At 25.4% G+C, this 27,668-nt stretch overlaps 7 protein-coding genes across 11 annotated transcripts in view; 6 read left to right on the forward strand and 1 right to left on the reverse strand.

Moving 5' to 3' along the window:
- Nucleotides 1-874: 874 nt before the first annotated feature.
- Nucleotides 875-27,668, reverse strand: part of LOC127283534 (potassium voltage-gated channel subfamily H member 8) — an 88,791-nt gene continuing 61,997 nt past the window's right edge. For 2 of the 3 annotated variants that reach the window (XM_051308487.1, XM_051308486.1), the window contains exons 8-16: nt 9,110-9,323; nt 6,322-6,501; nt 5,519-5,718; nt 4,715-4,964; nt 3,364-3,623; nt 3,084-3,235; nt 2,831-2,999; nt 1,485-1,863; nt 876-1,215 (exon numbers count right to left, since the gene is read on the reverse strand). In XM_051308487.1, coding sequence (XP_051164444.1) covers nt 1,016-1,215; nt 1,485-1,863; nt 2,831-2,999; nt 3,084-3,235; nt 3,364-3,623; nt 4,715-4,964; nt 5,519-5,718; nt 6,322-6,501; nt 9,110-9,323 — 2,004 coding nt within the window. In that variant the 3' untranslated portion in view covers nt 876-1,015. Of the gene's footprint in view, nt 1,216-1,484; nt 1,864-2,830; nt 3,000-3,083; nt 3,236-3,363; nt 3,624-4,714; nt 4,965-5,518; nt 5,719-6,321; nt 6,502-9,109; nt 9,324-27,668 lie in introns of all 3 variants that reach the window. The other variant, XM_051308489.1, reaches the window with a different exon arrangement.
- Nucleotides 9,927-11,575, forward strand: LOC127283538 (venom allergen 5-like). Its single transcript, XM_051308493.1, has 5 exons — nt 9,927-10,106; nt 10,266-10,430; nt 10,683-10,764; nt 10,941-11,076; nt 11,253-11,575. The coding sequence occupies exons 1-5, from the start codon at nt 9,990-9,992 to the stop codon at nt 11,422-11,424; spliced, it is 672 nt and encodes a 223-aa protein (XP_051164450.1). The 5' UTR covers nt 9,927-9,989; the 3' UTR covers nt 11,425-11,575.
- Nucleotides 12,377-13,890, forward strand: LOC127283537 (venom allergen 3-like). The gene is made up of 5 exons (XM_051308492.1): nt 12,377-12,544; nt 12,697-12,864; nt 12,979-13,060; nt 13,208-13,334; nt 13,518-13,890. The coding sequence occupies exons 1-5, from the start codon at nt 12,461-12,463 to the stop codon at nt 13,732-13,734; spliced, it is 678 nt and encodes a 225-aa protein (XP_051164449.1). The 5' UTR covers nt 12,377-12,460; the 3' UTR covers nt 13,735-13,890.
- Nucleotides 15,695-22,180, forward strand: LOC127283539 (venom allergen 5-like). 3 transcript variants are annotated; one of them, XM_051308495.1, is made up of 5 exons: nt 15,695-15,899; nt 20,857-21,018; nt 21,308-21,389; nt 21,525-21,657; nt 21,915-22,116. In XM_051308495.1, exons 1-5 carry the CDS (start codon nt 15,783-15,785, stop codon nt 22,084-22,086), a joined length of 666 nt encoding a protein of 221 aa, XP_051164452.1. In that variant the 5' UTR covers nt 15,695-15,782; the 3' UTR covers nt 22,087-22,116. The 3 variants fall into 3 exon arrangements, with proteins under 3 accessions (XP_051164452.1, XP_051164451.1, XP_051164453.1); XM_051308494.1 differs by lacking the exons at nt 20,857-21,018; nt 21,308-21,389; nt 21,525-21,657; nt 21,915-22,116 and adding exons at nt 16,084-16,245; nt 16,832-16,913; nt 17,048-17,180; nt 17,547-17,857 and having other exon boundaries at nt 15,710-15,899; XM_051308496.1 differs by lacking the exon at nt 15,695-15,899 and adding an exon at nt 20,505-20,672 and having other exon boundaries at nt 21,915-22,180.
- On the forward strand, nt 18,375-19,897 carry LOC127283542 (venom allergen 5-like). The gene is made up of 5 exons (XM_051308498.1): nt 18,375-18,550; nt 18,660-18,821; nt 18,915-18,996; nt 19,213-19,345; nt 19,541-19,897. Exons 1-5 carry the CDS (start codon nt 18,434-18,436, stop codon nt 19,710-19,712), a joined length of 666 nt encoding a protein of 221 aa, XP_051164455.1. The 5' UTR covers nt 18,375-18,433; the 3' UTR covers nt 19,713-19,897.
- LOC127283535 (venom allergen 5-like) lies at nt 22,728-25,016 on the forward strand. Its single transcript, XM_051308490.1, has 5 exons — nt 22,728-23,083; nt 23,250-23,411; nt 23,665-23,746; nt 23,893-24,025; nt 24,444-25,016. Exons 1-5 carry the CDS (start codon nt 22,823-22,825, stop codon nt 24,610-24,612), a joined length of 807 nt encoding a protein of 268 aa, XP_051164447.1. The 5' UTR covers nt 22,728-22,822; the 3' UTR covers nt 24,613-25,016.
- On the forward strand, nt 25,623-27,167 carry LOC127283541 (venom allergen 5-like). Its single transcript, XM_051308497.1, has 5 exons — nt 25,623-25,840; nt 26,012-26,173; nt 26,325-26,406; nt 26,489-26,621; nt 26,909-27,167. Exons 1-5 carry the CDS (start codon nt 25,724-25,726, stop codon nt 27,078-27,080), a joined length of 666 nt encoding a protein of 221 aa, XP_051164454.1. The 5' UTR covers nt 25,623-25,723; the 3' UTR covers nt 27,081-27,167.

Consider the following 27,668-nt stretch of genomic DNA (forward strand, 5'->3'; position numbering starts at 1 on the left):
CAGCTTATTTTAATGCCTTTTAATTTTCTGTGAATGTGAGTTTTGAAAGGATGAACAAAAAAAAGAATTAACAATAAGAGAAATATTTTTGTTGACAGCAAAATATTTTGTTGATATTTGATTTGTCTTAAAATCAATAAAATATTCTGTTATCAAATTAAATTGTTTTTTAGATATTATTTCAATAGGCAAATAATTCTTCCATAAATTCTGAATTTTTTTCACTTTTTCAGAAGTTGAAATTTTTCTTTACATTAAAAATGTTAATTTTATTTCTCCTTTTAGTTTTTTTACCTTTATAGCACAGTTTGTAAGGAAGTATTTATATGTATATATAATGAACTGATATATGAAAAATATTATTTTCCAATAGGTTCTTTTTTTCTCATCCGCAAAAAAATGTTCAAGCGCAAATTGGAAAACAATTATTGTGAATCCAACTGCAAAATGTGTTTTTATTTATCGATTTGAGGTATAACAATTTCTTACTCTCAAAGAGCCTTTTAATCATAGGCAAGATAGGCATGTTCTATTCGTAAGACAATATTATTATCTAAATCTAAATTAATCACTATTGATTAAATCAAAAGCACCGATTCGTTCCTTAAATAAATTAAACTTCAATCCTAATAATAATTATTATTATTTCAATAATTGATTATTATAATAAAATGTATACTTATTTAAAAATAATGAAAAGTTTGTGGAAAAATAAATTTTTTTATTAATATTAAAATAAATAATAAATAACAAAAAGAAAAAAATGAATTATTAATTAACGTAAGAATCGTAGCTTTTATTGAAAAAGTCAAAAATAATTACTAATTCAGATTTAAATAATTATTTACTGTTTCGACATTTTGAATATATATATATATATAATATATTTTTTTTATACAGACAACAAGTCTCTTTAATGAACTTTTATTATGTTGTTGAAGCAAAGAAAGTAAATGAGCCATGTTGGTTCTAATTAACTTTTTTCTTTTTCTTTTATTTATGATTTTCTTATTGCTCAGCTATCGAAGGGATCAAATGTCAAAGAACGCGTTTCTGGAAGCTGTCGAATATTACTATAGTTCTGATATAAATTGGAGGAATGTTCGGCATCACCAGCACTAAATCGATGGGAAACTTTATTTTCCGAATCCCATGACTCTCGATAGCCTCTTGACATTACTCGTCTACATGAACTTTTACCAAAACCATAGTTACCTGAAAAGAAAAAAAAAGAAATTTCTCTATTGTCTCTGTACTTACTTGATTTTCTCTTTTTTTATTTGTAAATTCTAAATAAACAATTTATTTAAAAACAATTAATGTTTAGTTTAACATTAATTAATTTCTAAAAACTGACGTCGAATACCTCCGAGTAATAAGATTCAAGTAAATCTGATGAATTTTAAAAAATTTTGTCCGCCATATTGGATCCGCCATCTTGGATTTTTGGAAAGTATGTTCCACTGTTTTAAAATTATATTTACCTGGTGATTCAGATGGTGACCGATGTGGAGAACCACCAATTGGAGAAAGAGGTTCATAAGGTGGTGGTGGAGGTGAAGATGGCGATGGTGTTGGCGATGGTGGGGGAAGCCTCAAAACAGATTCTGGCTCAAGGCCTAAAATTTTGAGAACACGTTGAGGATCGGTTCGTACCCACATATCTAAAATATCCACAGGCCAATCTGTTTGTGTGCAAACATCAATTAATCGCGCAGGTGGATTCCAACAAAGAGCATCCGGTGGATGCGATGAACTTCTTGCTAAAACTCCACTTCCTGCTCTACCCGCTGGCATTGGAAGATTTGGATTACTTTGAGGCGAACTTGCCAAAATTTGTAGAGCTTGAATTGCATTTCTCACCTGTTTTTTTATAAAGTAAATTTCAATGTTTTTTAATTTTTGCGGCATTCTTAAATAGTTTACTTTTCTGCTTTAGTTTTTTTATAACTTAGTTGGAATGAAAATTTTTCTACACTGTTTTATAATTTTGCAGCATACTGTACAGAAAAGTATACTATTCTGCACTTGTTTTTTTATAACTTTGCAAAAAAGCTACTTTTCCGCCTTGTTTTTATAACTTTCCTTAAAATATGCAGAAAAGTGTAGTTTTCTGTACTGCTTCCTAACTTTGTTGGATACAATGCAGAAAAGTATACTTTTTTACACTTCTTTATAATTTTTCTGCAAACTGTGCAAAAAAATATGCTTTTCTATCTGTACTAGTACCATTGAAAAAAAAAACAATTTTTGCCTTATCCTCTAAAAATAAAAATATTTCCTTTACTAAAAGAATTTAGCTAAAAGAAGAAGTTACTTTATCTTGTCATTTATTATTAATAAATTATTTAAACAATTAAACATTTAAGAATTTTTTTTTTGCTGTGAAAAAATGTTTATTTTTCAATGTTTTAAACTCGTAAAAGTTTCATGTATTTCTTTAAAAGTAAATAACTGTAAATTCTTCGTAAAACTTGATATATAATCATAAATTGCAGTTTATTTATATTTGAACAATTTTATTTTATGCCATATCAGTAAATGTTATTATATACGATAACATTTTATTATTTGCCTCTAAAAAGATTGTTATACATTTTTTTGAACAATTTTTTTTTTTAATTTTTAAAACGTGTAATTACATTATCTGTTTCTTTTTGAATTTTTTTTAATAATATATTAAATAGTAAAAACAATATACTAATATTATTTGTTCTGTTATTAGAAAAATATTAGTAATGTTAAAAATAATATATCTATAAAATAACCACGTGGAAAAAATTGAAAATGATTTTGGCAAATGGGAAATTATTTTTTTTTGTATAATTACCTCATAACTGAGCATAGTAACATCTTGATGCAATGTTGAAACTTGTGTATCAAGCCTTTCAACTGATCCTCGAATATGATCTTCAACAATATCATGAGGAGGAACTGCTGTTGTTCTACTTCGAACTAAAACCCCTTTTAGTGGCCTTCTACCTTCTCTACATTTATCCCTTTATGACAATTACAATTTTATTTTAAAATCTTTCAAAATTAATGATTAGGTACATTTTTTAATAATAATAATTAATAATAACCTAAATTTCGCGTGTCTTGGACTCGTTGCTGAATGTAACGGCGATCTATTAGGTGGTGACAAAGGAGACGTTTCACCCTCTTCAGGAATATTCTCGTCGTCCTCACTAATTGACGGAAGAGTTAACGATGGACCATTCATATCTGATTCTTGCTGTAAATTGAAAAATTCTTTCTCAATTTTTCTCTAAGGAAATAAATCCATTGTAAAAAAAATAAAGGTTTGGTTGATAGAATAATTTGATTGTGGGAATTCATTGACGATGTGTGAATATTAATTACCTCAGCTTCATAACCTTCGCGAAGATTATAAGTGAGATCATGTTGAATTTCATTGGCGAAAACTTGTTGATATTCAGGATAGAGACGAAGTACATCAACCAATCCCTGTATGTGGATACACTTGAGATCACAGTATGTTAAAGCTTTCACATCACAGCTTGATTTTACCACAACATCTGTTGCCACAATACTGGGACCTCCATTGGCCCCATGTTGAGGATGCTGTGCGTTAATGTCACTACCTACTAAATCTCCTTTACCTGTACAATTAAAACACCCATAGTTGAGACAATAAAATTGTCAATGCTAATGAATAACCTCATTTTTAATTAATAAATATGATAAAAAAAATTTCTTCTCAATTTTCTTACATTAGTGTTCATCACAAAGACTTTTATTTGCTATTGTTTTATTAAAAATAATTCCAAAATAATTAACAACTTAATTAATTGCTTTGATCTTTTGTGTTTGCTTAGGGTTAATGTACCACGACAAAGTATAAGAAATTTGCAGCTGTTTCCTTTGCCCTATGAATTCCATAATCAATAGAGAATTATGTAATCTGATTTTTGATATTAATGATAATGCTAGATATTAAAATTCAATTTTGTATTTTCTTACAATTAGTACTTTGTACAAATGGGTTCTGCCTGTAAAATTGTATAAATAAATATAACAAATAAAGTCTACTTTTGATTTAGGTAACCGAATCAGACTTTAATCTGATTCAGATATCTGCTTCAAGTAAACTTGACTTTTGATTCGGATATTAAAACCGAAACTAAACTATCTTGATTCTAATGCCGGAATCAAGATTCACTTGTATCCGAATTAAATCTAAAAAGTTCACTTTTGTTTCCGATAATATAATCCGAAACAAATTGTTTTCGTTTTTTTTCTGTTACGATCATTGCCTTTATTATCTAGCTTATTAAAAATTGATTTTTTTACCATTATTTACCTACGATTAGAAACATAAAAAGGTAAAACGTTGCGTTTACACTATACATCTGTTAACTGACTAATCATAACAGATGTCCGTACATTACAGAATCCGTAATTGCGGACCTAAAAATCATCGAGAAAAACTGTAAATTAGTTGAATTTATCAAATTGATATACAAATTTTTATATCAATTTGATACTTTTAAGTTAACTATGGGCAAAGCGATACAAAAAAACAGTTGGATGAATTTTAGAAGGTACCGTTTTCTGTTTGAATGCTTTGATTTTGAACATACAGTGTACAGCAAACAATAAATCCATTATAGTTTATTAATTAATAATAAATTACACATTATCCAAAATAGATATTAATTTTAATTGATCATTATTATTATGAAATTCTTACCTAATATGGCGACAACCATGCTATTTTGCACAACTTCCATACTACCATTACAGAGATAATAAATGTACGAAAGAGCGTCTCCCTTATGAATAAGGAATTCGCCCGGAGCACAGAAATTGTTTCTGATATGTAGTGAAAGAAGTTTGAGGCATCCTTGAGAAGCACTTTCAAATATTGGTAAACTCAAAATTTCCCGATGCAAGTGCATTGATACATCGCCCCTCAATTCTTCTGGAAATTCTTTAAGGGTCTGAAAGAAGATGTTCAACATGAAACTTATGTTGTAGAAAACAAATATACTTGACTTTCACTCTTTTTTATACATCATATATTTTATTAAATTCCCTTTTTTTGTTTTTAAAAATAATTCACATATTTGAATAAATTAGAAAACAATAATATTGAATATGATCAATTTTCAATCTTTTCATTTTTTTATTAATTCGAATTTTATCTCTATGAGAACATTTTTAAAAAATTTTCCAACAAAATTATACTTTTCTTGACAGAGGAAATTGGTTTAGTATTTTAAATTTTATTGAGATACATATATTATATTTTCTCCTACTATATATAGAAAATTGATTTAAATTTAGAATAACCTATTTTACTTCTATAATTCAGAATAATTGGAAATGATTTTAAAACCATACTACTTTTTTTGTATATTGTACAATATATAGAATCGTTATTGATAATTATTGTTAATGATATAAAAAATTCCTACTACTATTTTCTGTAATAGAATAGATAAATAAAGCGCAGTATCTTTTAAATAAAATGTTGAAGCTTGTATTTTTTTACCTCATGTATATCAATCCCGTGATTTAGTGACCACATCGTATGAAAGTAATCTTGCATCCTCTGCTTGAGCTCGTCTGGTATTTGATGAAGGACGAGGAAATCCTTTAAATCCCTCCACTTTGATTGATATAATGACCTTCTTGAATACATCCTTTGTATGATTGCAGTGACATTTCCAAAAACTACAGCGTGCATTAGAGCTGAAAGAAAATTTATATTCGCAGATTACTGATACTGTTATAATTATTATCACACAAATTCCATTAGTTTTCATTTTTTATTTATTTTTCTTTTTTCTTTTCTGTTTTAGTTATTTATTTATAAAAATAAACGTAGTGAAACTTAAGTTAAAAAATTTCATAGAGCAAATTAAACAATTTTATTAATTTTTATTACAATTTTAATTCTCTGTATCCGAAAAAAACTTTATAGAATACTGCAACTTACATCGAAACAAATAATTAATTACAAAAAATAATTTATTTAAAAACTGAAACCCGTACAGAAATGGTATCGCTGATTACAAATCCGATGTCAGTTTTTCAAAATTCCAAATGGCGGATCCAATATGAAGGACAAATTTTTTGAAATTCATTGAATTTACTTGAATGTTACTGCTCGGGGATTTTTGGGGTCGCTGATTACGAATCCGATGTCGGTTTTCAAAATTCAATATTGTGGATCCAATACAGAGAAAAATATTTTTTAAATTGATCCTATTTGCTTGAAATATCAATTTCTGCACGGAAACAACGAAACTTAAAGAATTAAAAAAAAACTATTTATCCTTAAAAAATACTAACCTCCTACAAGCATTGTTAAAATAGAAAATATTTTTTCAAATGTTGTATTTGCTGATACATTTCCAAATCCAACTGACGTGAGGCTACTGCATGTGAAATATAGTGCAGTCACATAGCTATCCATACGAGTGACATTTTGTACGGGAATTTTTAGTCTATCTGCGAGAATGTGAATCCAACCTGTAAAAAAAATGGCGAAAACTAGATCATAAATCGTTGAAGTATTTTTTTTTGTGGAATTTTAGTTTTATTTTTTAGACGCTGGAGTTCTGTATATATGCAGTCATTCTATATGCTGAGTTTTAATAGCTCGACTATATGTCAAGCAATCTCGATTTATTTTCTCACCAGTTGTGCACCCAATTTTCCGCACTTTACAAATTTTTTCTTCTTCTTTTTTTTTTTTTTTTTTTTTTTTGATTCGCATTAATTACTTTTGTGTCAAGTGTGAAAAATGCAAATCCAAAGTCAAGTCTATAAATAATAAACATTTTCATCGGTTTATTTAAAAATTGATTTTTTAAATTTGATCGTTTAATCAAAATGTTTAGAATTTATTTTTAAAAAAATTTAAATATTCTAAGCATGTAAATGGGAAATACAAATAGTGGTTTATTTTAATAGTGATTTAGAATTTATTTTCTTTATTGTCTAAATATATATATATATATATTTGTGTGTGCAACTCTATAGGAATTTAGAGTATGTTTAGGTACGTAGTGACGGTTTGAAATTCAGGTTGACAAATACTGGAGGATCCACTCGTAAGTCTAGTGAATCGTGAAGGGAACGCGGAAGAGATAAGCGCCAAGCTTTTGCATTCTCAATTCATGTAGAAATCTTATTTCTGGGTCAACATTATTCGGATTTTTCTCTTATATATATATATTATATCAGGAAGATGAATAGTATGTTCCAAGGTATATAATTTCCTTTACCATTTCCGGAACATTATATTTGTAATATCTCCTTGACATTGACAGTATTAGGGTAATGAAGAAATTTTCTTTTTTTTTGGGGGGGGAAGGGGATTCAAAGTTGACATTTTTTATTTTAAATTAATTCAAAACTGTTTGCAATGATTTAAAATTTTTTAAGCTCCATTTTGAATGCTTTTGAAAATTCTTCTTTATACTTCTTTATACTACTTGTAAATCTTTATACTTTGCAAATTCTTTTTCTTTTTTAAAATAAAAGTTAATTGCATAAAATTTTTTACAATGTTCCATTAGGTTTTTTAAGAAGTTCTATTTTTCATTAATTAGATGATAGAATAAAATTGTTTATCACAGTTTTTTAAAGAAACAGAATTAATTAAAAAAAATTTCACTTGGCAGTTGTTTAATAAAAGTTAAAAATTCAAATGGCTATAATATTAAGTAGATTCTGGAATCTGAGTTTTTCATAACAACACTCTGGAGAGCTGTCTGTATTCGCCTATCACACAAGTGCTATACAGACATTTACGATTCCCATTGCAACAGGCAAGGGGAGACCAAGTTGTTTTCGAATTTAACTTCTTTTTTTCTCTTCTTCTTCTTCTTCTTCTTGTTTTAAAGTAGGAACAAAGAAAGAAAATACGTCTATTCAAAAGAAAAAAAATATTAGTCTATAAAGGATAATTAAAAAGTTTTACAACATTTTTTTATGTAACTTTTAAAACAATGCAAATTTTTATGCAGAATAAGTATTGTCTATATGTAGATCATCAAAAAGATAAACAGATAAAAATTTATATTAGATAAAGGATTATTATTCTTGAAAAACAGACCCATATTATAATTATTAATTAATTAATAATTTTACTAATTAAGTAATTAGTACAATTTTTAAGTAAGAAAAAAATTTGGCTGATAAATATAAACCAATAATAATATATAAAAATAATAATAAAAAAATATAAACTCAGTAAAAAAATTTCAATTAAAATTTTCACTAAATAAAAAGTTTATTTCTCATTTTAATTGATTTGACTAGATGTTTAGTATATATTATATATATAGAAATCTAAAGAAATTTTCTCTCAGATATTTATTTTTATTTAAATTTTAAAGCAATAATTTTGAAAGTCATCGAGAAACCTGAACTTTACTTTATAAATGAAAAAGCAAGCTGTAATCTTTTATGTTTAGTAAATTTCAAATTTTATCACAACTTCATGTTTCTTGATAACTTTTATAAAGTTTTACGTAAATGTCGAAAAAAAAATTGAAAATATTCTACATAAATTTTAGAGAACTACTTTAAAAATTATATAATAATTAAATTAAATGCAATTTAATTTTAGAGAACAACTTTTGAGTAGTAATTTCCGTTAAAATAAGACTGGTAAACCATATATATCGGTCGAAATTAACAGCTCCACTCCTCCTGTAAAATTCCAGAGAATATTTCCACCTAGTTTTAAATTAAAAGTTTTTTAAATTCCAAGAATGAAAAATTTTACACATTTGATAAATGAAAAATTTTTGTTCTGAAAAAAAATTCTTGTTTACTTTTATAACAGGGATTTTATTAAAAAAAAATGTTCCAATTTTAAAATAGAATTCTACCAAACTGAAACTATATGAAAGAATAGATTTATAAAATTTTTTAATAAATTAATTAATAAATTAATTAAATTAAAGTTTGAAATCCAAGAAGCCAAAAATTTTCCAGTTAAAAAACTAAAAAAAAGTTTAGGTTTTATATCATACATTTATGAACATTTTTTTTTAGTTCAGCTTACTGATTGGTTCAATAAAATATTTTTTTGAAAAAATGTATAGTTTATTTGTTAGGTATTTACCAAGGTCCCATTCTTTATCGTTTCGTAATCTCTCCTTTTCTGCGATGACATACCAAATACAGGCCAACCAATGAGCAACCAGAGTGAAGAAAATCATAAGTAATGCTAATATCATTGCACTATATTGAGAAAACCTATCCATTTTCTGCAGAAGGCGTGCTAGCCTTAATAATCTGGTCAATTTCACCAGGTGAATGTGACTTTGGCCTGATTCCTGCAAAAGACAAATGGATATTATTTTTTAAAAAATGTGCCTTGAAATCATTGATTACGAATCTGAAATTAGATTTTCAATATTCAAAATGGCCGATTCAATATGGAGGAAGATTTTTAAAAAATGTGTATCGCACAAATTTTCCATTTTTACAAAATTTCTCTTTACCTATATATATATATATTTCTATATTTTTTCGAATTTGATTACGAATCTATCACTAAATTCGTAATTTCTGACCTCGAAAACCTCCGAGTAACAAGTTTAAAACGAATTAGATCAACTTTTGAAAAAAATCTTGCATCATATTGAATTCGCCATTTTGAATTTTGAAAAGCTGACATTTCATAGTAATACATATTTTTAAATTTAAAATTATTTTTTTTTAATTCTATTTTTCTCTACTAGATTAAAAAGGAGTTTTGATAAATTTTTCAATTATTGTTTTGTTGAAAATTTCATTTAAAATAATATATATATATATATATTTTTTTTTAACGTAGATATAATTAGAAAATAAATGTTCAAGATAATTACTAGATGATAAGAATTATATGGATAATTTGTTTGTGAATATCGACTATATAAAGGACTGAAACTATTGTTTTATTTTAATTAGCAGTTTTTAATTGTAAAAAGGTGGAATAAATTTTTTTTCAGTCAAAAATGTTTCAATTAAAAATTTTATTTGGTCTCACTGTAATTTTTTCATTAATTGCATTATCAATTGGTCAAGCCAATTATTGTAATATTTGTCGTGATCACACTATGTGTAAACCTCATGTGAGTTGATTTCGCTACGCAAATTATTATTAATTTTTATTATTTAAATAAAAACAAAATTATTGGAAATTGTGTTTTCGTTTCGATAATAAAAAAGCCAGTACCTAGAATTAAATAAATTTATTTTAATTACAATATAATAATACAAAATTTTTTAAGTATACAAGACCAGCTTGTCCAACTAGACAATTTGGCCTTACCAAACAACAAAAGAATAAAATTCTTTCGGAACATAATAGATATCGACAATTGGTAGCTAGTGGTAATGAACCAAGAGGAAACCCTCGAGGTCCACAACCAAAAGCAAAATCTATGCCAAATCTGGTGAGAAAATAATAATTATTTATTTCCTTTTATTTTGTATTTAGTTTTCAATTATTGCAATTTTAATTAATTCCAAATTTAATAAAAAATTAACATATTTTTCTGATATCAAAATCGATAGACAATTTTTCCTAATAATACGCTAATTACAGTACTAGAATACTTTTCCTGTCTTTATTTTAATAAAAATAATTTATTCTCATTTGAAAAAATCATAATAGAAACTCTTTTGTTTTTGTCAAAATAAAATAGGAATGGGATCATGAAATAGCAAATATAGCGCAAACACAGGCTAATTCATGCATTTACGCTCATGACACATGCAGAAATGTCAGTTAGTATTAACAATTTTTCATTTATTATATTGTCAATATTATTAATATTTATATATTTATTTATTATTATTACATTTGTTTTTTATATGTTTTTATAATTGTTATAATTAATTAATTAATTGTTAATATTTTTTAAATTAGTGAACTTATTGTTATAAATTATTTGCCTCTTTAGAACGATTCTCTGTTGGTCAAAACATTGCACAATGGCCTGTGGCTCAGGGTGGACAACCTCAACCAGTGGAAGCTTTAGTAAAATTATGGTACGATGAAGTGGCACTATTTAACCCTCGAATGGTGGAAAATTTTGTGTAAGTCGAAATTATTTTTTTTAGTAAATATACATTTATCTTTACTATTATTATTATTATTATTTTGATGTTTTTTATTAATTATTAATTGGAACTATTTTATTTATAATGTAGATTAAATTAAATTTATTTATTTTTAATATGTTCATAAAAAAATATATATTCTTTAAATGCAGATTTGAGATGAAAACTGGTCATTACACACAAATGTTATGGGCAAAGACAACCAAACTTGGCTGTGGTTATGTAAATTATCAAAAAGGTGGTCAATACATTGTTTATCTCGTTTGTAATTATGGTCCTGCTGGTAATATGCGTGGTGGAAAAGTTTACGAAATTCGACGTTAAAGAGAATAATATCGAAAAATTAATGAATTTTAATCATTAAATATTTTTTGTCATTTTAAATAAATAGAAAAAAAATTATTAAAATCCATTTCTGCAAATATATAACAAAAAAAATGTATATCATTTAATAATAAAGTAATATTTGACTATACATATTATTACATTAATATTATAAATATTTTCAAATTCATTTTAAATTTTTTTAAAAAATTTTAAATAATAACTTTGAAAATTTTTTAAAACAATTGAAAGTTTAAAAAAATATATACAGTGGAACCTCTATTATCCGAACTGAAAAACATTTTATCCGAACTTCTATTATCCGAACTATTTTTTGGTCTCCCGAATTTTAAATTTTATTTTCTCTATTTATTTTATCATTCATTCATTTATGAGAAGAATGCGTGATTTGGCATCTAAAAAACGAATAGATGCTATCTTTCAAAGCAAAATAACCAAATTTATGCCAAAAAAATCTTAAAAATTTCCGAATTTTCTGAGTTTTTAATATATTATTAATTAATATATATTTACATATATGTATATATACTTATGTATATTTAAAAACATATGTATTAAGTTAAATATATAGTTCAACTATACATTTTTTTACTTTAATTATAAAAAAAAATTAAAATCTCTATTATCCGAATTTTCGATTATTCGAACCCGGCCTTGCCTAGATTAGTTCGGATAATCGAGGTTCCACTGTATTAGTATACTTATCAGTTTTCTGATTCAAAGCTAAACGCACGATTTAATTATTAAATATTATTTTTTAATATATCCATTTTTATGAATTTTCTATCTAGATTTTTATTTTTTTTTGAAAGAATAATAATTTTTTATACTATATAATAAAAGAGAATATTGACGAAATATTAAAAAATCGAGTCATGTAAAAAAATATTACTCACGAATTTGAGGGTATAAATACTCCGAAAGTAATACGGGAATCTATTTCACGCATAATTTTTTTCTTTTGCTAAAGTAATAATTATTAACGTATACAGTAAAGTGCTAGAAAAAAAACAAAATGTTTTCTTCAAAAATTGTTTGTTCTTTTTCATTAATTTTTACAATTAATGAAGTTTTCACCCAAGAATCTTGCTTCAATCGAGTAAGAACTTTGAATTTGTTTCAATTTTTTACTTCCACTAATTCATTATTATTGTTCACTCTTTTCTCTATATTTTTATTCTTATTTTAAGAAGAAAATATTTTAAAATAATTTATAAAAATTAAATATTGTTTCTTTTTTTGTATTTATAGGAATTACCAGCACCATCGTGTATTACAGAAAAAAATGGTTTAAGTCCTGGTGAGAAAGAATCAATTCTTGTGAAGCACAATAAATTAAGAAAATGTCTTGCTTCGGGTGCAGAAGGAACAGGTTCAAACAATTACGGACAACCAGCCGCAGCATATATGCCAGATTTAGTAATCAAATTTTATAAATTATTAATTTTTTTTCTCAAATAATAATAATTATTATTAATAATTATAATTATAATAATCTAAAGTAAAATTATAAAATTATTTTTTTTAAACACGGAATGGGATGAAAAATTGGCAAAACTAGCGCAAAAATGGGCTGATACTTGTAATTATGGACATGATAGGTGTTTATTTGGCAGTAAGTAGATGTAAAAATTTAATAAAATTGTTACTGATTCCCAATAGAAGATATTTTTTCTAAAATATATGATTTTATTTAAAAAATTTTAATTATATAGTAATATAATAATCTAATAATGATAATAATTTTTTAATTTTTTTTTAGACGCTATGGGTCAAAATTTGGGATTTATTTCACATTCTGACGAAAGCCAGTTAAATTATCCATCCATTGTGCAAGGATGGTATGATGAAGTAAAAATTTTTGATGGTTCACAAGTAGAAAATGTGATGTAAGTGCGGTATTAAATGTCAAAGAGACACCATTTTGTATATTTTTATTTTGAAACTTTTTTTTATTACTAATTGAGATTAGTTTTTGTATACCGTTTGCCGTGGTCTTTTGTAAGGTTTGGATATTTTATACTCTATTTTAAAAAAAAAATTTTAGACAATATCGCCTATTGTTTTTCTAGGAATTTTGGTGGATCGGCTCACTATACGCAAATGATATCAGCAAACACTACAAAAATTGGATGCGGAGCTATAAGATATAAATCTGACGGTATGACTCGAATACAACTTACATGTAATTATAGTCCTTTTGTTAATATGATGGGAAATGGATTATATAAAAAAGGGACTATAAATCAACAAATGCCTTCATCTGGAAACCCCTATCACTGCGAATAAAAATTTTATTCTATTGTAAAAAATTACATTTTCGATTTTATATTTTTAATTTTAATAATAAAGGCAAATATTTTAAAAAAGCAAATAGAAGATTGGCAATGTAAAATAAATAAATATTATTCTATTGAATTAAAAAATAAAATTTCTTTTTTTCTAGACCTTTTGTTTCTTTTTTTTATCTTCTTTCTTATTGAAGAAAATCACAGCTTATTTCATGAATAGTTTCGCGTAATTCAAAAAACAATTTCACGCTTAATTGTGTAATTAAAATGCAATTTCTAAAGATTTATGATTTGTTCTGAAAACGTGAAGTTAAAAATCATATCAACGCGTTAATACACGTCAAATATTATGAATACCTTCATATATATTATACTAATTTGAATTTGAAAATATTTTGTATTAAATATATAATTATTTATCATGTAAATAAAAAAAATATATAAAAATAATAATAAATTAGTATAATAATTTAAAATTGTAAAATTCAGTGCACTCTATCAGGAAAGTATAACAAATTTAGTGAACTAATAAATAATTTAAAAAAATTTTTAATTGTCTGAATTAATTCATGAATAAAATCCCTGTGACTTAAAATTGATAAATGAAAAAGAAAAAAAAACTTTCTTGATGACATAATATCATTTAATGCTTTTTTTTTGAATAATTTTAAAGGAAAGTTTTGAAAAATTACAAAAAATATTATAACAATTTTGTGGAAGAATTTTCATATTATATAAAATAAATATGTAAACATTTTGTATAATATTTTAAAGATGATTAAAAAGTATGAATTATTAGATATAAGTAAAAGTAAATGTTATTATTTACCATATATATGACTCTAATTTATACACTAAAAGAAAATAATTTTTTTAATTTTTTAAAAATATTTTATGATTTTGTAAAAATATGCTAAAAAGAGAAATTTACATTTTCTATAAAAAATTTTATATAAAATTTAAATATTAAATTTTCAATAAAAATATATTTGAGGTATTGCTAAAATAATTATAAATTTAATTAAAATATTTTAAATAATAATTTATTAAAATTCGCAATATATACTTTGTGCAATCTTTATATATATATATATACAAGGAAAATGCGAATGTATATTTTGTTCGATAAACTGCAACAGTTGTTTTTTCAAAAATAAATTATTAAAGCTTATCTCTAATAAAAGCAATGCTTTTATGTTATTTACATATTTTAACAGTAGAAAAATAATAATCATAAATTGTTTTTATAAAAAATAGTCAATTTCCCCTTAGTAATGTCTCGTTAATTTCATAAATAAAATAAAACTGAATTACTCATTTATGATTAAAAAGTTATAATTATTATTATTAAAAATATTTTATAATTTAAGGAAAAAAATGATGCCATCGACAGTATCACTTACAGAATACAGAACACTTTTAAAAAAAGTTAAATGACTGATTTCAGGTATCAATAAAAAAATAAATGACAATTTAACATCGAAATCGAGTCTAAATTAAGAATTTCGAGAAGTCAGAATTTCTTTTTACATAGTAATGTGAATAAAAAAAGAATTTTTTAAAAATATTGAATTAACTAGAAATGAAAAAAAATTTATTTCATTCAAATAATCGATTACTTGACTATTATTATCAAATAAATATTTATTTGTATCAAATAATTTTTATTTATTTATTATTTATTATTATTACTTTTGGACCAATTATTTTTTTACAGTGAGAAAAAAAAGGTAAGAAAAATTTATTTTAAATTAATGATCTGATAGTATGTAAATAAATGTTCTACTATACAATTTTAAATCCACTTTACCCCATTTGACGACACAAATACAGAAAAAATTTTACTTTCGAGGAAAGAGGATTGCAAATTTATTTTACGATAATGAACACCTGATAAAATTTTAATGTCAACAAAATGACATTAATTAGATGGAGCATAAAGAGCATAAGATTAGTATAAAAGAAACTGAGAAAAGTGCATGAGTAAATTGTTTGTGGTTGAAGTAGCAAATTAAGTCAATCTCATTGCACACTATACGAAGTATAATGGCATTGTTACGCAGTCTCTTTTCTCTTTTCACAATTCTAACAATTGTTGTCCTAATCCAAGGGCAAAATGATTATTGTAACATTTGTCCAGATCATACAATGTGTCGTTTCACTGTAAGTATATACGAAATCCAAAAGTATGTACAAAAATGAGAAATTTTCAAAAATTATTTTAATTTGATTTGATCAGATCAGAATATATTTTATTAATTTCGTATCATTAATAATAATTTTAATGCATAAAAAGAATACAAAATTATAGTCTTTTTTTGAAAACTGTTTAATTTATTTTTTGTAGAACCCAAGACCAGTTTGTAATGCAAGAGTATCTTCTCTTACACCTGCACAAGAATCCGAAATTGTGAGAATACATAATGAATATAGACAAAGAGTCGCTTCAGGCCAGGAAAGAAGAGGAAGGCCTGGACCACAACCACGAGCCAGAAATATGCCAAATATGGTGAGATGGAATATAGAAAAAAAATAAATAAGAAAATAAAACAGTAATTACAATTTTAACTAAAATATTATTTAGTAATTTTGCTAAACTTGTACCAATTTTAATGACTGGTTTGATATATTTACTAATTGTTAATTTTTAATTAAAAACTGTTAACATTATTTTTTTTTAAATTATTTATTTCAAAATTTAGTTTCAAATATTTTAATTACAGTAAAACCCCGTTTATCCGAAGTGGTGTCCCAGTAGGAAATTCTGTATTATCTGAGTCTAGTCTACTTCATCCGAGTTATTTTTAATTTTAGTTTTTTATAAATATGAGTTTATTTTTAATAAATTCTAATTGTTTAAATTATTATGAAATATATACAATATTATTTTCCTGTTTGTAATAAATAATAATTGTTTAAACAATAATAATATTAAAATGTAATAACAATTCGGATTATCCGAGTTTTCGTCTTATCCGAGGTAGGTCCGGTCCACATTAGCTCGGATAACCAGATTCCTACTGTAATAATACAGATTACAAAGAAATATAAGAGAATTAAGAGAAATTAAAGAAATGTTATTTTCACTTTTTAAGGTTTGGGATAGGGAATTAGCAACCGTAGCACAAAGATGGGCTAATCAATGCAAATTTGAACATGACACTTGCCGAAGAGTTCGTAAGTGTATAATAAATTATTTTCAATACGAATAAATAAAAAAAATTCATTTTATTCTAAGTAAATTCTCTTAAAAATAATTAAAATTTCACCAACGTTAAAGATTTAAAAACAAAATTTTTAATTTTTTTTAGGACGTTTCAATGTTGGTCAAAATATAGCTACAGCATGGACAACGGGCTCGAATCCTTCATCAATAAGAGATTTAATAACAATGTGGTATGATGAGGTGGCACTATTTAATCGTAACGAAGTTGAACGATATGTGTAAGTAAAATCAAAAATCATTTGTCCGTAAAAGAAAGAAGTTTCGGTTTTTTGTCTAATTTTACTTGAAATTATGTCGTTTTAATTTAAGATTCCGAATTTCAACAAAATATTATAATTACTAAATAAAAAAATTTTACTAATTTTAAAAATAATTCTCCATATGAAAGAAAAAATATTTTTTTACGATTGTAATAAAATGAATTATTAATTAAATCATAATTTAATTAATGATTTATTACTGGTTACTGTTTAATAATTATGTAACTGAATTACGTTTATATTAACTAAATTATTCTGTCACATACAGTTTATATTTTCAATTGATTTAATTAAATTTTATTTATTAACAATGATTTTTTATAGATTTAGATTGGAAACTGGACATTACACACAAATGGTATGGGCAACAAGTATTAACATTGGCTGTGGATATGTTAATCACATGGTTGGAAATCGAAACACTGTTTTATTAGTTTGCAATTATGGACCAGGGGGAAACATCCGAGGAGGAAAAATATACGAAATTGCTAATTAGAAGAATTTTATTTTAATGAAATATCTTTCTCAAAAATTAAAAGATGTAATGTTTAACAATTTTTGATCATTAATTAATGGTTAAAAATTTGTCAATTTCTATTTAATAAAATAAAACCTTCGTTAATAACACAAAAGAAGATGTCTTGTCGTTTAATTTAGATCTACGCTTAGCTTATTACTGTATTTTTGTAAAAGAAACAAAATTTTAAATTTTAAAACCTTTTTCAGATTCTATTTTTTTTATAAATTAATGAAGAACAAACTATCCTTTAATGAATAGAATCAACATTTCGAGACAATAATTGAAATAATAATACAAGTAGTAAATTAATTATTTATTTAATAATAAACAAGTAACCAATTATTTGGATCAAATAAATTTTTTTACAATGTATCTGCTAAGAGAAATATATTATTTTAAATCAGTGACCTAAACAAGAGAAAATAAAAGTTCTACCATACAAATATAAATCCATTTTACCCCATCTGACATTACATGAAAACTTTTACTTTCGAGGAAAGTGGATTGAAAATTTATTTTATGATAATGTACACCTGATAAAATTTCAATGTCAACAAAATGGCAATAATTAGATTGAGCATAAAGAGTATAAGATTAGTATAAAAGAAACTGAGAAAAGTCCATAAGTAAAGTCCATTTGTGGTTGAAATTGCAAATTAAATTAATCTCGTTGCTCATTATACGAAGCAAAATGTCATTGTTACACAGTCTCTGTTTTCTTTTTACAATTCTAACAATTGTTGTCCTAATTCAAGGGCAAGAAGATTATTGTAGCATTTGTCCAGATCATACAATGTGCCGTTTCAGAGTAAGCATATATTCAAAATACACATAGAAGTACAATTTATTAGAATTTTTTTAAATTGTAAAATAAGAAGAAAAAATTATAGTTTTATTTAAACTTTAATTTTGTCTAGAACACAAGACCAGTTTGTAATGCAAGAGTATCTACTCTTACAACTCCACAAATATTGGACATTTTGAGAGTACATAATGAATATAGACAAAGAGTCGCTTCAGGCAATGAAGGAAGAGGAAGACCTGGACCACAACCACCAGCCAGAAATATGCCAAATTTGGTGAGACAAAAAATAGAAAAACAAAGAAATAAAGGGACGTTTCACGTCAACCTGATTAAGAGAACTTAAAAAAATTTTAATTTCACTTTTCAGTTTTGGGATTGGGAATTAGCAATAATTGCGCAAAGATGGGCTTTTCAATGCAGATTTGCTCATGACTCTTGCCGAAACACTCGTAAGTTTTATGCTATACTTTGAAAAAATTATTTCTTGATATAAAGATATCGGTTTCATTAAGATGTTTTGTTTCATTCAAAATAAAATTTTCCATAAGAAAATAAATTTTTATAAAATAATATTTGAATTAATAGTGCTTTAAAACAGAGAAACTATTTTCTCGATGTAAGTAAAATAAAAATTGTCAACATGAAATATATTTTTGTTTTTATAGGACGTTTCCAAGTTGGTCAAAATGTAGCTACAGCATGGACAACAGGCTCCGATCCTTCATCGATAAGCGACTTAATAAAAATGTGGTATGATGAGGTGGAACTATTCGACCGTAACCAAGTTGAACAATATGTGTAAGTAAAATGAAAATAAAAAAAAAATTTTTGTTCTATAGAAATAAAATACATAATAAAAATCATAATTTAATTAATAATGAATAATTATGTAATTAAATTTTGTTTATTTTAACTAAATTATTCTGTCACGTACAAGTTTATAATTTCAATTGATTTAATTAAATTTTGTTCATTAAAAATGCTTGTTTATAGCTTCAATACTGATACTGGGCATTACACACAAATGGTATGGGCAACAACTAGGAGAATTGGCTGTGGATATATTAATCACATGAGTGGAAATCGAAACACTGTTTTATTAGTTTGCAATTATGGACCAGCGGGTAATATTCGAGGAGAAAAAATATACGAAATTGCTAATTAGAAGAATTTTATTTCAATGAAATACCTTCTTTTGTAAAAAAACAAAATGTTGTACGGTTAACAATTATTGATCGTTAATTGATGGTTAAAATTTTATTGAATTTCTATTTAAAAAATAAAATCTTCGTTAATAACACAAAAGAAATTTGTCTTCTCTTTTAACAAGACCTACATATAGCTTGCTGCATTTTGAAATCTGGAATTTGTACGTACCTACACAAAATTTTTTATACACAAAAATTGAAACCCCGAAGGAATAATAAATAATTCAAAATGTGTATGTAAGAAATCAGCATTTAGTACAAAATAGTTTAAAATTAAGGGGAAATTCGATAAATGAAAAGTTGCATAAAAATAATAGGAATCCTTTCAATAAAAACAAATTTTTTTCAGCAATATTTTTAACCAAATAGTTTTTACCATAACCAAACTGAAAAAAATATATTTGAAAATTTGATCCAATTAAATATTTTTTTATTATAGCCAAGTTACCGATTATTTGGACGAAATAATTTTTTTTTACAATGTATCTGTTAAGAGAAATATATTTTAAATCAGTGACCTAAACATGAGGAAATAAATATTTTACTATACAATTTTAAATCCATTTTACCTTATCTGACGAAATACATGAAGAAAACTTTTACTTTCAAGGAAAGTGGATTGAAAATTTATTTTACGATAATGTACACCTGAGAAAATTTCAATGTCAACAAAATAGCAATAATTAGATGATGCATAAAGAGTATAAGATTAGTATAAAAGAAACTATGAAATGTGCATGAGTAAATTATTGTTGAAATTGCAAATTAAGTCAATCTCATTGCTCACTGTACGAAGCATAATGACATTTTTACGCAGTCTCTGTTTTCTTTTTACAATTCTAACAATTGTTGTCCTAATTCAAGGGCAAAATGATTATTGTAACATTTGTCAAGATCATACAATGTGTCGTTTCACTGTAAGTATATACAAAAGCCAAAAGTATGTACAAAAATGAGAAATTTTCAAAAATTATTTTAATTTAATTCGATCAGATCAGAATATATTTTATTCATTTCTTAGCATAAATAATGATTTTAATGCATAATAAGAAAAAAAAATTATAGTCTTTTTTTGAAAACTGTTTAATTTATTTTTTGTAGAACCCAAGACCAGTTTGTAATGCAAGAGTATCTTCTCTTACACCTGCACAACAATCCGAAATTGTGAGAATACATAATGAATATAGACAAAGAGTCGCTTCTGGTCAGGAAAGAAGAGGAAGGCCTGGACCACAACCACGAGCCAGAAATATGCCAAATGTGGTGAGATAGAAAATAGAGTTTTAACAATGTTTTATATCATGCTTACTGACCGTACCTTGAGATACGCTTTGTAATAATTAAGATCGCCAAATCAACAAATTTTTTGATTGACTTACAATCTCTTGTATTTATGATATTGAACCAGAAGTTGACAGGGATTATTATTTTATTGCTTATTATAATTATTACACAATTTATTTTTAAATAATTTAATTAATAATTCAAATTTCAAAGAATTATAAAAGAATCAATAGAAATTTAAAAAAAAAATTTTACGTCCTTTTTTAAGGTTTGGGATAGAGAATTAGCAACCATAGCACAAAGATGGGCTAATCAATGCAAATTTGGTCATGACACTTGCCGAAGAGTTCGTAAGTGTATAATATATTATTTTCAATACGAATAAATAAAAAAAATTCATTTTATCCTGAGGAAATTCTCTGAAAAATAATTAAAATTTCAGCAACGTTAAAGATTTAAAAAAAAAATTTTATTCTTTTTTTTAGGACGTTTCCAAGTTGGTCAGAATGTAGCTACAGCATGGACAACCGGCTCCAATCCTTCATCATTAAGAAATTTAATAAAAATGTGGTATGATGAGGTGGCACTATTTAATCGTAACCAAGTCGAACGATTTGTGTAAGTAAAAACTAATATCATTTGACTGTAAAAGTAAGAAGTTTCGGTTTTTTGTCTAATTTTACTTGAAATTATGTCGTTTTAATTTAAGATTCAGAATTTCAACAAAATATTGTTTTATAAACACAAAAATTAGCTTATTTTAAAACTAATTCTCTCTACAATTGAAAAAAAATGTATTTGTTCTATAGAAAAAAAAATTAGTAATTAGTTAAATTTATTAAAAATATGTAATTGTTAACAATGCTTGTTTATAGCTTCAATTTTGCTACTGGACATTACACACAATTGGTATGGGCAAAAAGTACGAGAATTGGCTGTGGATATGTTAATCACATGAATGGAAATCGAAACACTGTTTTATTAGTTTGCAATTATGGACCAGCGGGTAACTTCCGAGGAGAAAAAATATACGAAATTGCTAATTAGAGGAATTTTATTCTTCCTCAAAAATTAAAAAACAAAAAGATGTAAAGTTTAACAATTTTTGATCGTTAGTTGGTGATTAAAAATTTTTTAATTTCTATCTAATAAAATAAAATATTCCTTAATAACACAAAAATAGTTGTCTTCTCATTTGACTAGATCTACATATACCTTACCGAATTTTTCCTAGCCAAAAAAATATTAAGATTAATTACTTAATTTTATATGTATTTCAAAGTAACAGGAAATTTTTTTCAACAATTGAACAAACAATATTTTCATCACGTTTCTGGTATATCAATCTCAATTCTAGTCTCAGACGCATGTAAAAAATAACAAAAGCCAAAAAAAAGTTTTATTTACTATTTTAAAATCGATTGTAATATATAAGAAGTGTTTTTGGAACTTTGCATATGTAAATTTTAGACTTTGACGTATGTAAAAGATAACAAAAAGCCAACAAAATATTATTGGCTAAAAAGCTAGAACTAATTCTCATACGGAAATTTTTCATGTGTAGTATCCAAATTTTTAATTTAAAGAATTTAATTATATACAGTTGATTTTATGATAATGTGCACCTGATTAAATTCCAATGTCAACAAAATAGTAATAGTTATATAGGGCATAAAGAGTAACAGATTAGTATAAAAGAAGTTGAGAAAAGTGTATGAGTATAAGTTCTATTTGGTTGAAATAGCAAATTAAGTCAATCTCATTGCTCACAATACGAAACATAATGGCATTGTTACGCAATTTCTGTTTTCTTTTTACAATTCTAACAATTGTTGTACTAACCCAAGGGGAAAACAGTTTTTGGCAAAATTGGAGAAATTTTTTAAAACGATTTAATAAAGGGCAAAATAATATAGAGCAAAATAATAATGGGCAAACTAATAAAGGGCAAAATAATAATGGCCTAAATAATAATGAGAAAAATAATAATGGACAAATTGATTATTGTAACGTTTGTGGAGATCATACAATGTGCCGTATTACAGTAAGTATATACAACAAATAGAAGTTTTCAAAAATTATATTCAATTTGATTTCATGAGAGTAGAATATAATTCATTAATTTGTTATCATTAATAATGATTTTATTGTATAATAAAAAGAAACAATTATAGCTTCTTTTTTTAAACTGTTTAATTTATTTTTTGTAGAACCCAAAACCAGTTTGTAATGCAAAAGTATCTTCTCTTACACCTGAACAACAATCCGAAATTGTAAATCTGCATAATGAATATAGAAAAAAAGTCGCAACAGGCAATGAAGAAAGAGGAAGCCCTGGACCACAACCAGGAGCTAAAAATATGCCAAATATGGTGAGATAGAAAATAGAAATACAAAAAAAAATAAATATAAATTTAAAATAATTATTACAATTTTAACTGAAATATTATTTAGCAATTTTATTGAAAATAATATACAATTTAAATTAATAGATCGATTTCTTTTCAATCGATCTATTGATTTTTGTTAATTTTAAATTAACAACTCTTTATTAACAAATTCAGATTTCAAAATATTATAAGAGAATTAAGAGAAGGTAAAAAAAATTTAATTTTACTTTTTAAGGTTTGGGATAATGAATTAGCAACCATAGCACAAAGATGGGCAAATCAATGTACATTTAAACATGACTCTTGCCGAAATACTCGTAAGTATATATTAATAAATTATTTTGAATACGAATAAATAAAAGAAAATATTCATTTTATACTAAGTAAAAATTCTATCAAAAATAATTAAAATTTCACCAACGTTAAAGATTTTGAAGAAATATATTTTATATCGTCTTTTTAGAACAATACCATGTTGGTCAGAATATCGCTACATCATATTCAACAGGCACCAAAAATGACTCGTTAAAACAATTAATAGAATTGTGGTATAACGAGGTGAATCAATTCAACCGTAACGATGTTGAACGATATGTGTAAGTAAAATTAAAAATCGTATGTCTGTAAAAATATAAGAGAAGCAGGCGCATGGTGCCTCCATTGCAAGGTTTCGTGGTCTGTGAAGGTAACGATTATTACCATGGTAACGGTTGCTATGGACACGGGTGTCATGGATACGGTTGCTATGGTAACTGTTACCATGGCAATTATACGAGTGTACGACGGACGGACGGACGAACGCCAAAGCGAAACTATAAGGCTTTCGGGCCTGAACCACGAAACCATAATTAATAATTGATTAAATCATAATTTAATTAATGATTTATTAGTGTTACTGTTTAATAATTAAGTAATTGAATTGCGTTTATACTAACTAAATTTATCTGTCACGTACAATTAATAATTTCGAGTGATTCAATTAAATTTGATTTATTAACAATTTTTTGTTTATAGATTCAGTTACCATACTGGACATTACACACAAATGGTATGGGCAAAAAGTACGAAAATTGGCTGTGGATATGTTGATTACATGAATGGAGATCGAAACACTGTTTTATTAGTTTGCAATTATGGACCAGCGGGTAACTTCCAAGGAGAAAAAATATACGAAATTGCCTAATAGAGGAATTTCATTTCAATAAAAATTAAATAAAAATTTAATCATCATCCAAATAAATTTCGATTATCTGGATTATTAATTCATAAAATTAATCAGTGTTTATCTTGACGTAAAAGTGGCAATGAAATAACATAAACATTTTGTTTGATGATGTAATATCATATTTTTACTGCTTTTGCATAATACAATTTTGCGTAATCTAAAAGGAAGTTTTTGAAAAAAATTAACAAATATTACAGCAATTTTGTGAACGCTTAAGATAATTGACATTGCATAAAATAAATGCAAATATTTTGTATTATTTAATAGATGATTAAAAAAATCTTCAATGTTATTATTTACCGTATTATTCTAATCTATTTATGCAATTTTATGGGTACATAAAAGCATTTTTTGTAAAATTATTAGTTAAAATTGTTGTTGTTTTTCTTGAACAATTATCGACTATTTCAAATAGTTTATAAAAAATCCATTATTAGATAATATATAGTCGCTATATAAATTATGTGTAATCATTACGTTTAAGGAAAATTGTCATTTTTTGATAAAATAAAATTTGAGCGTTAATCTAGTAACAAATTATTGGTGCTTATCCTTTTAACGAAAATAATGTTTTTAAGTTATTTACAGATATTTTACTAGTAGAAAAATAATGATAAGTTGTTGTTTTATAAAAAAAATAGATAATTATTAATTGAGTACTAAAAAATAAGTAATTCTGGATAATTCATAATAATAATATGGATAATTAAGAAAATGAAAAACCCTTTAGAGATGTTTCAGTTATAAAAAATTTTAAATTTATGCTCATAGTTTAAAAAGCACGTGTTAACTGTTCAATAGTGTAAAATGTGAAAAGTATATATATATGTTATCGCACAATTTTAAATTCACTTTACCTCCTTTGACAACATTAAACTTTTGCATTCAAGGAAAATGAACTGAATGTTTATTTTATGATAATGCATACCTGATAACATTCTACGTTAATAAATTGCAATAATTAGATGGAGTAGAAGTATATAAAAGAACGTCAGAAAAGTGCACGAGTAAGTTGTTCTGATCCAAACAGCAAATCAAGTCAATTTCATTATTATATTCGTAAAACACAATGGAATTGCTACGCAGTTACAGTTTTCTTTTTATAACTCTAACAATTGTTGTCTTAACTAACGCGCAGAATGATTATTGTAAGATTTGTCGTGATCACACAATGTGCCGTTTCACAGTAAGTACAAATTGCTTATATTTTTATTATTATTATTTTTTCTATTATATTTTCAAACAAATTCTACTGAATAATTCTATAAAAAATTGGTAAAATTGTTTCAAGTGGATTTTTATTTTTTGTTCAATATAATAATAATTATTGATATTTATTATTAATCTTTTTATATAGAACCCAAGACCAGTTTGTAATGCAAGAGTATCTTCACTTACATCTGCACAACGAAACGAAATTGTAAATGTGCATAATGAATATAGACGAAAAGTAGCTTCAGGTAATGAAAGACGAGGAAGACCTGGACCACAACCACGAGCCAGAAATATGCCAAATATGGTGAGATAGAAAAATGATGAAAAATATAATTACTGAAAATTTATAAGAAATTAAAATAATATGCAATATGTTATTATAATCTTTAGGGAAATTAAAAAAAGTATTATTTATAACAATGGAAATTTGTTAAATTAAAATTTTTCTTATTAAGGTTTGGGATAATGAAATAGCAAGTATAGCACAAAGGTGGGCTAATCAATGCAAATTTGATCATGACAAATGTCGATCTGTTCGTAAGTATTTTATTTTAAATGAAGTGATGAATATTTTAAATTATCAATGCAGTTGAATGAAAAATATTTTTTCATTTTTTAGGACGTTTTGGAGTTGGTCAGAATATTGCTTTGGCATGGACAACGGGCTCGAATCCTTCATCAATAAGAGATTTAATAACAATGTGGTATAATGAGGTAGCACTATTCAACCGTAACCAAGTTGAACGATATGTGTAAGTAAAATAAAGAATTATTTAACGAAATTTGAAATAGACATTTGTATAAAGGGTTTCGGCCCTGAGCCACGAAATCCTAAAAAATAGTGCGGGAAACAAATTGTTATAAATAAATTTTTAAAAAATGATAAATTACTAAAAATAGGTAATCAATCTATATTATTATATCATCTCTCGTATAATTTTTTATAATTATTATTAATTAATTATTATAATAATTATTTATATTATTTAACCCTATATATTTCATTTTACTTTGTTTTTTAACAATTTTTTGTTTATAGATTCAGTGCTGATACTGGACATTACACGCAAATGTTATGGGCAACAAGTACGAACATTGGCTGTGGATATGTTAATTATATGGATGGAAATAAAAACACTGTTTACTTAGTTTGCAATTATGGGCCAGCGGGTAACATCATAGGAGGTAAAATGTACGAAGTTGCACGTTAAATAGACTTGTTTTATTTAAAATAGTATTTTCTTTTTAACGTTAACAAGTACTTTTGTAAATGAAAAATAAATATACCTAAAAAATTATGTTTAGTGTGTCTCATTTAGTCATTTTTTTTCTAAATCTTATATTTAATATTCTTTGAAGCGTAAAAATTGAATAATATAAATTGAGATTATTTATTTTTTCTGATTTAATGAAACGTTTATCTCATCAGAGTATATATATATATATGTATGTCAGACGCGACAAGAAGGCGACATTTCGCGCTCTAAATTCCAAATAACAATGGAAAATAATTGCGGGCTGTCGCATCTCGTCGAGATTCACAGCATACAATGATTGGTCCATTCACTAACAGATGTCATTCGATATTCTTCGAGCATATTTTCTGTCAACTAGAGAATTTCCCTTTCATCCCTTTTGTAAGGTTTAATAATAAATATCGTATCCGATCCATTGACAAATGAACCTCCATTCAATCTTAAATCTGAATTTAGTGATGCGATTGTGAACTTTCATTTTCACTTCCACTTTGACTTTCATTTTGATTGAAAATTTCTATTGAAAAATGAAAGTCAAAGTGA

This window comes from Leptopilina boulardi, unplaced genomic scaffold (genome assembly GCF_019393585.1).
Source record: "Leptopilina boulardi isolate dan_hultmark-lab unplaced genomic scaffold, ZJU_Lbou_2.1 LbouV2_31, whole genome shotgun sequence".
In the NCBI taxonomy this organism is placed as follows: Eukaryota; Metazoa; Arthropoda; class Insecta; order Hymenoptera; family Figitidae; genus Leptopilina; species Leptopilina boulardi.

Bases quoted from the DNA above. Each gene is read 5' to 3' on its own strand.
- LOC127283538 (XM_051308493.1), top strand. From the start codon at position 9,990: ATGTTTCAATTAAAAATTTTATTTGGTCTCACTGTAATTTTTTCATTA. The intron at 10,431-10,682 runs GTGAGAAAATAA...AAAATAAAATAG, and splicing joins CAAAATCTATGCCAAATCTG to GAATGGGATCATGAAATAGC. The intron at 10,765-10,940 runs GTTAGTATTAAC...TTGCCTCTTTAG, and splicing joins TGACACATGCAGAAATGTCA to AACGATTCTCTGTTGGTCAA.
- LOC127283537 (XM_051308492.1), top strand. From the start codon at position 12,461: ATGTTTTCTTCAAAAATTGTTTGTTCTTTTTCATTAATTTTTACAATT. The intron at 12,545-12,696 runs GTAAGAACTTTG...TTGTATTTATAG, and splicing joins AAGAATCTTGCTTCAATCGA to GAATTACCAGCACCATCGTG. The intron at 12,865-12,978 runs GTAATCAAATTT...TTTTTAAACACG, and splicing joins CAGCATATATGCCAGATTTA to GAATGGGATGAAAAATTGGC.
- LOC127283539 (XM_051308495.1), top strand. From the start codon at position 15,783: ATGGCATTGTTACGCAGTCTCTTTTCTCTTTTCACAATTCTAACAATT. The intron at 21,019-21,307 runs GTGAGATAGAAA...TCCTTTTTTAAG, and splicing joins CCAGAAATATGCCAAATGTG to GTTTGGGATAGAGAATTAGC. The intron at 21,390-21,524 runs GTAAGTGTATAA...TCTTTTTTTTAG, and splicing joins TGACACTTGCCGAAGAGTTC to GACGTTTCCAAGTTGGTCAG.
- LOC127283542 (XM_051308498.1), top strand. From the start codon at position 18,434: ATGTCATTGTTACACAGTCTCTGTTTTCTTTTTACAATTCTAACAATT. The intron at 18,822-18,914 runs GTGAGACAAAAA...TTCACTTTTCAG, and splicing joins CCAGAAATATGCCAAATTTG to TTTTGGGATTGGGAATTAGC. The intron at 19,346-19,540 runs GTAAGTAAAATG...GCTTGTTTATAG, and splicing joins AACCAAGTTGAACAATATGT to CTTCAATACTGATACTGGGC.
- LOC127283535 (XM_051308490.1), top strand. From the start codon at position 22,823: ATGGCATTGTTACGCAATTTCTGTTTTCTTTTTACAATTCTAACAATT. The intron at 23,084-23,249 runs GTAAGTATATAC...TATTTTTTGTAG, and splicing joins ATACAATGTGCCGTATTACA to AACCCAAAACCAGTTTGTAA. The intron at 24,026-24,443 runs GTAAGTAAAATT...TTTTGTTTATAG, and splicing joins AACGATGTTGAACGATATGT to ATTCAGTTACCATACTGGAC.
- LOC127283541 (XM_051308497.1), top strand. From the start codon at position 25,724: ATGGAATTGCTACGCAGTTACAGTTTTCTTTTTATAACTCTAACAATT. The intron at 26,407-26,488 runs GTAAGTATTTTA...TTCATTTTTTAG, and splicing joins TGACAAATGTCGATCTGTTC to GACGTTTTGGAGTTGGTCAG. The intron at 26,622-26,908 runs GTAAGTAAAATA...TTTTGTTTATAG, and splicing joins AACCAAGTTGAACGATATGT to ATTCAGTGCTGATACTGGAC.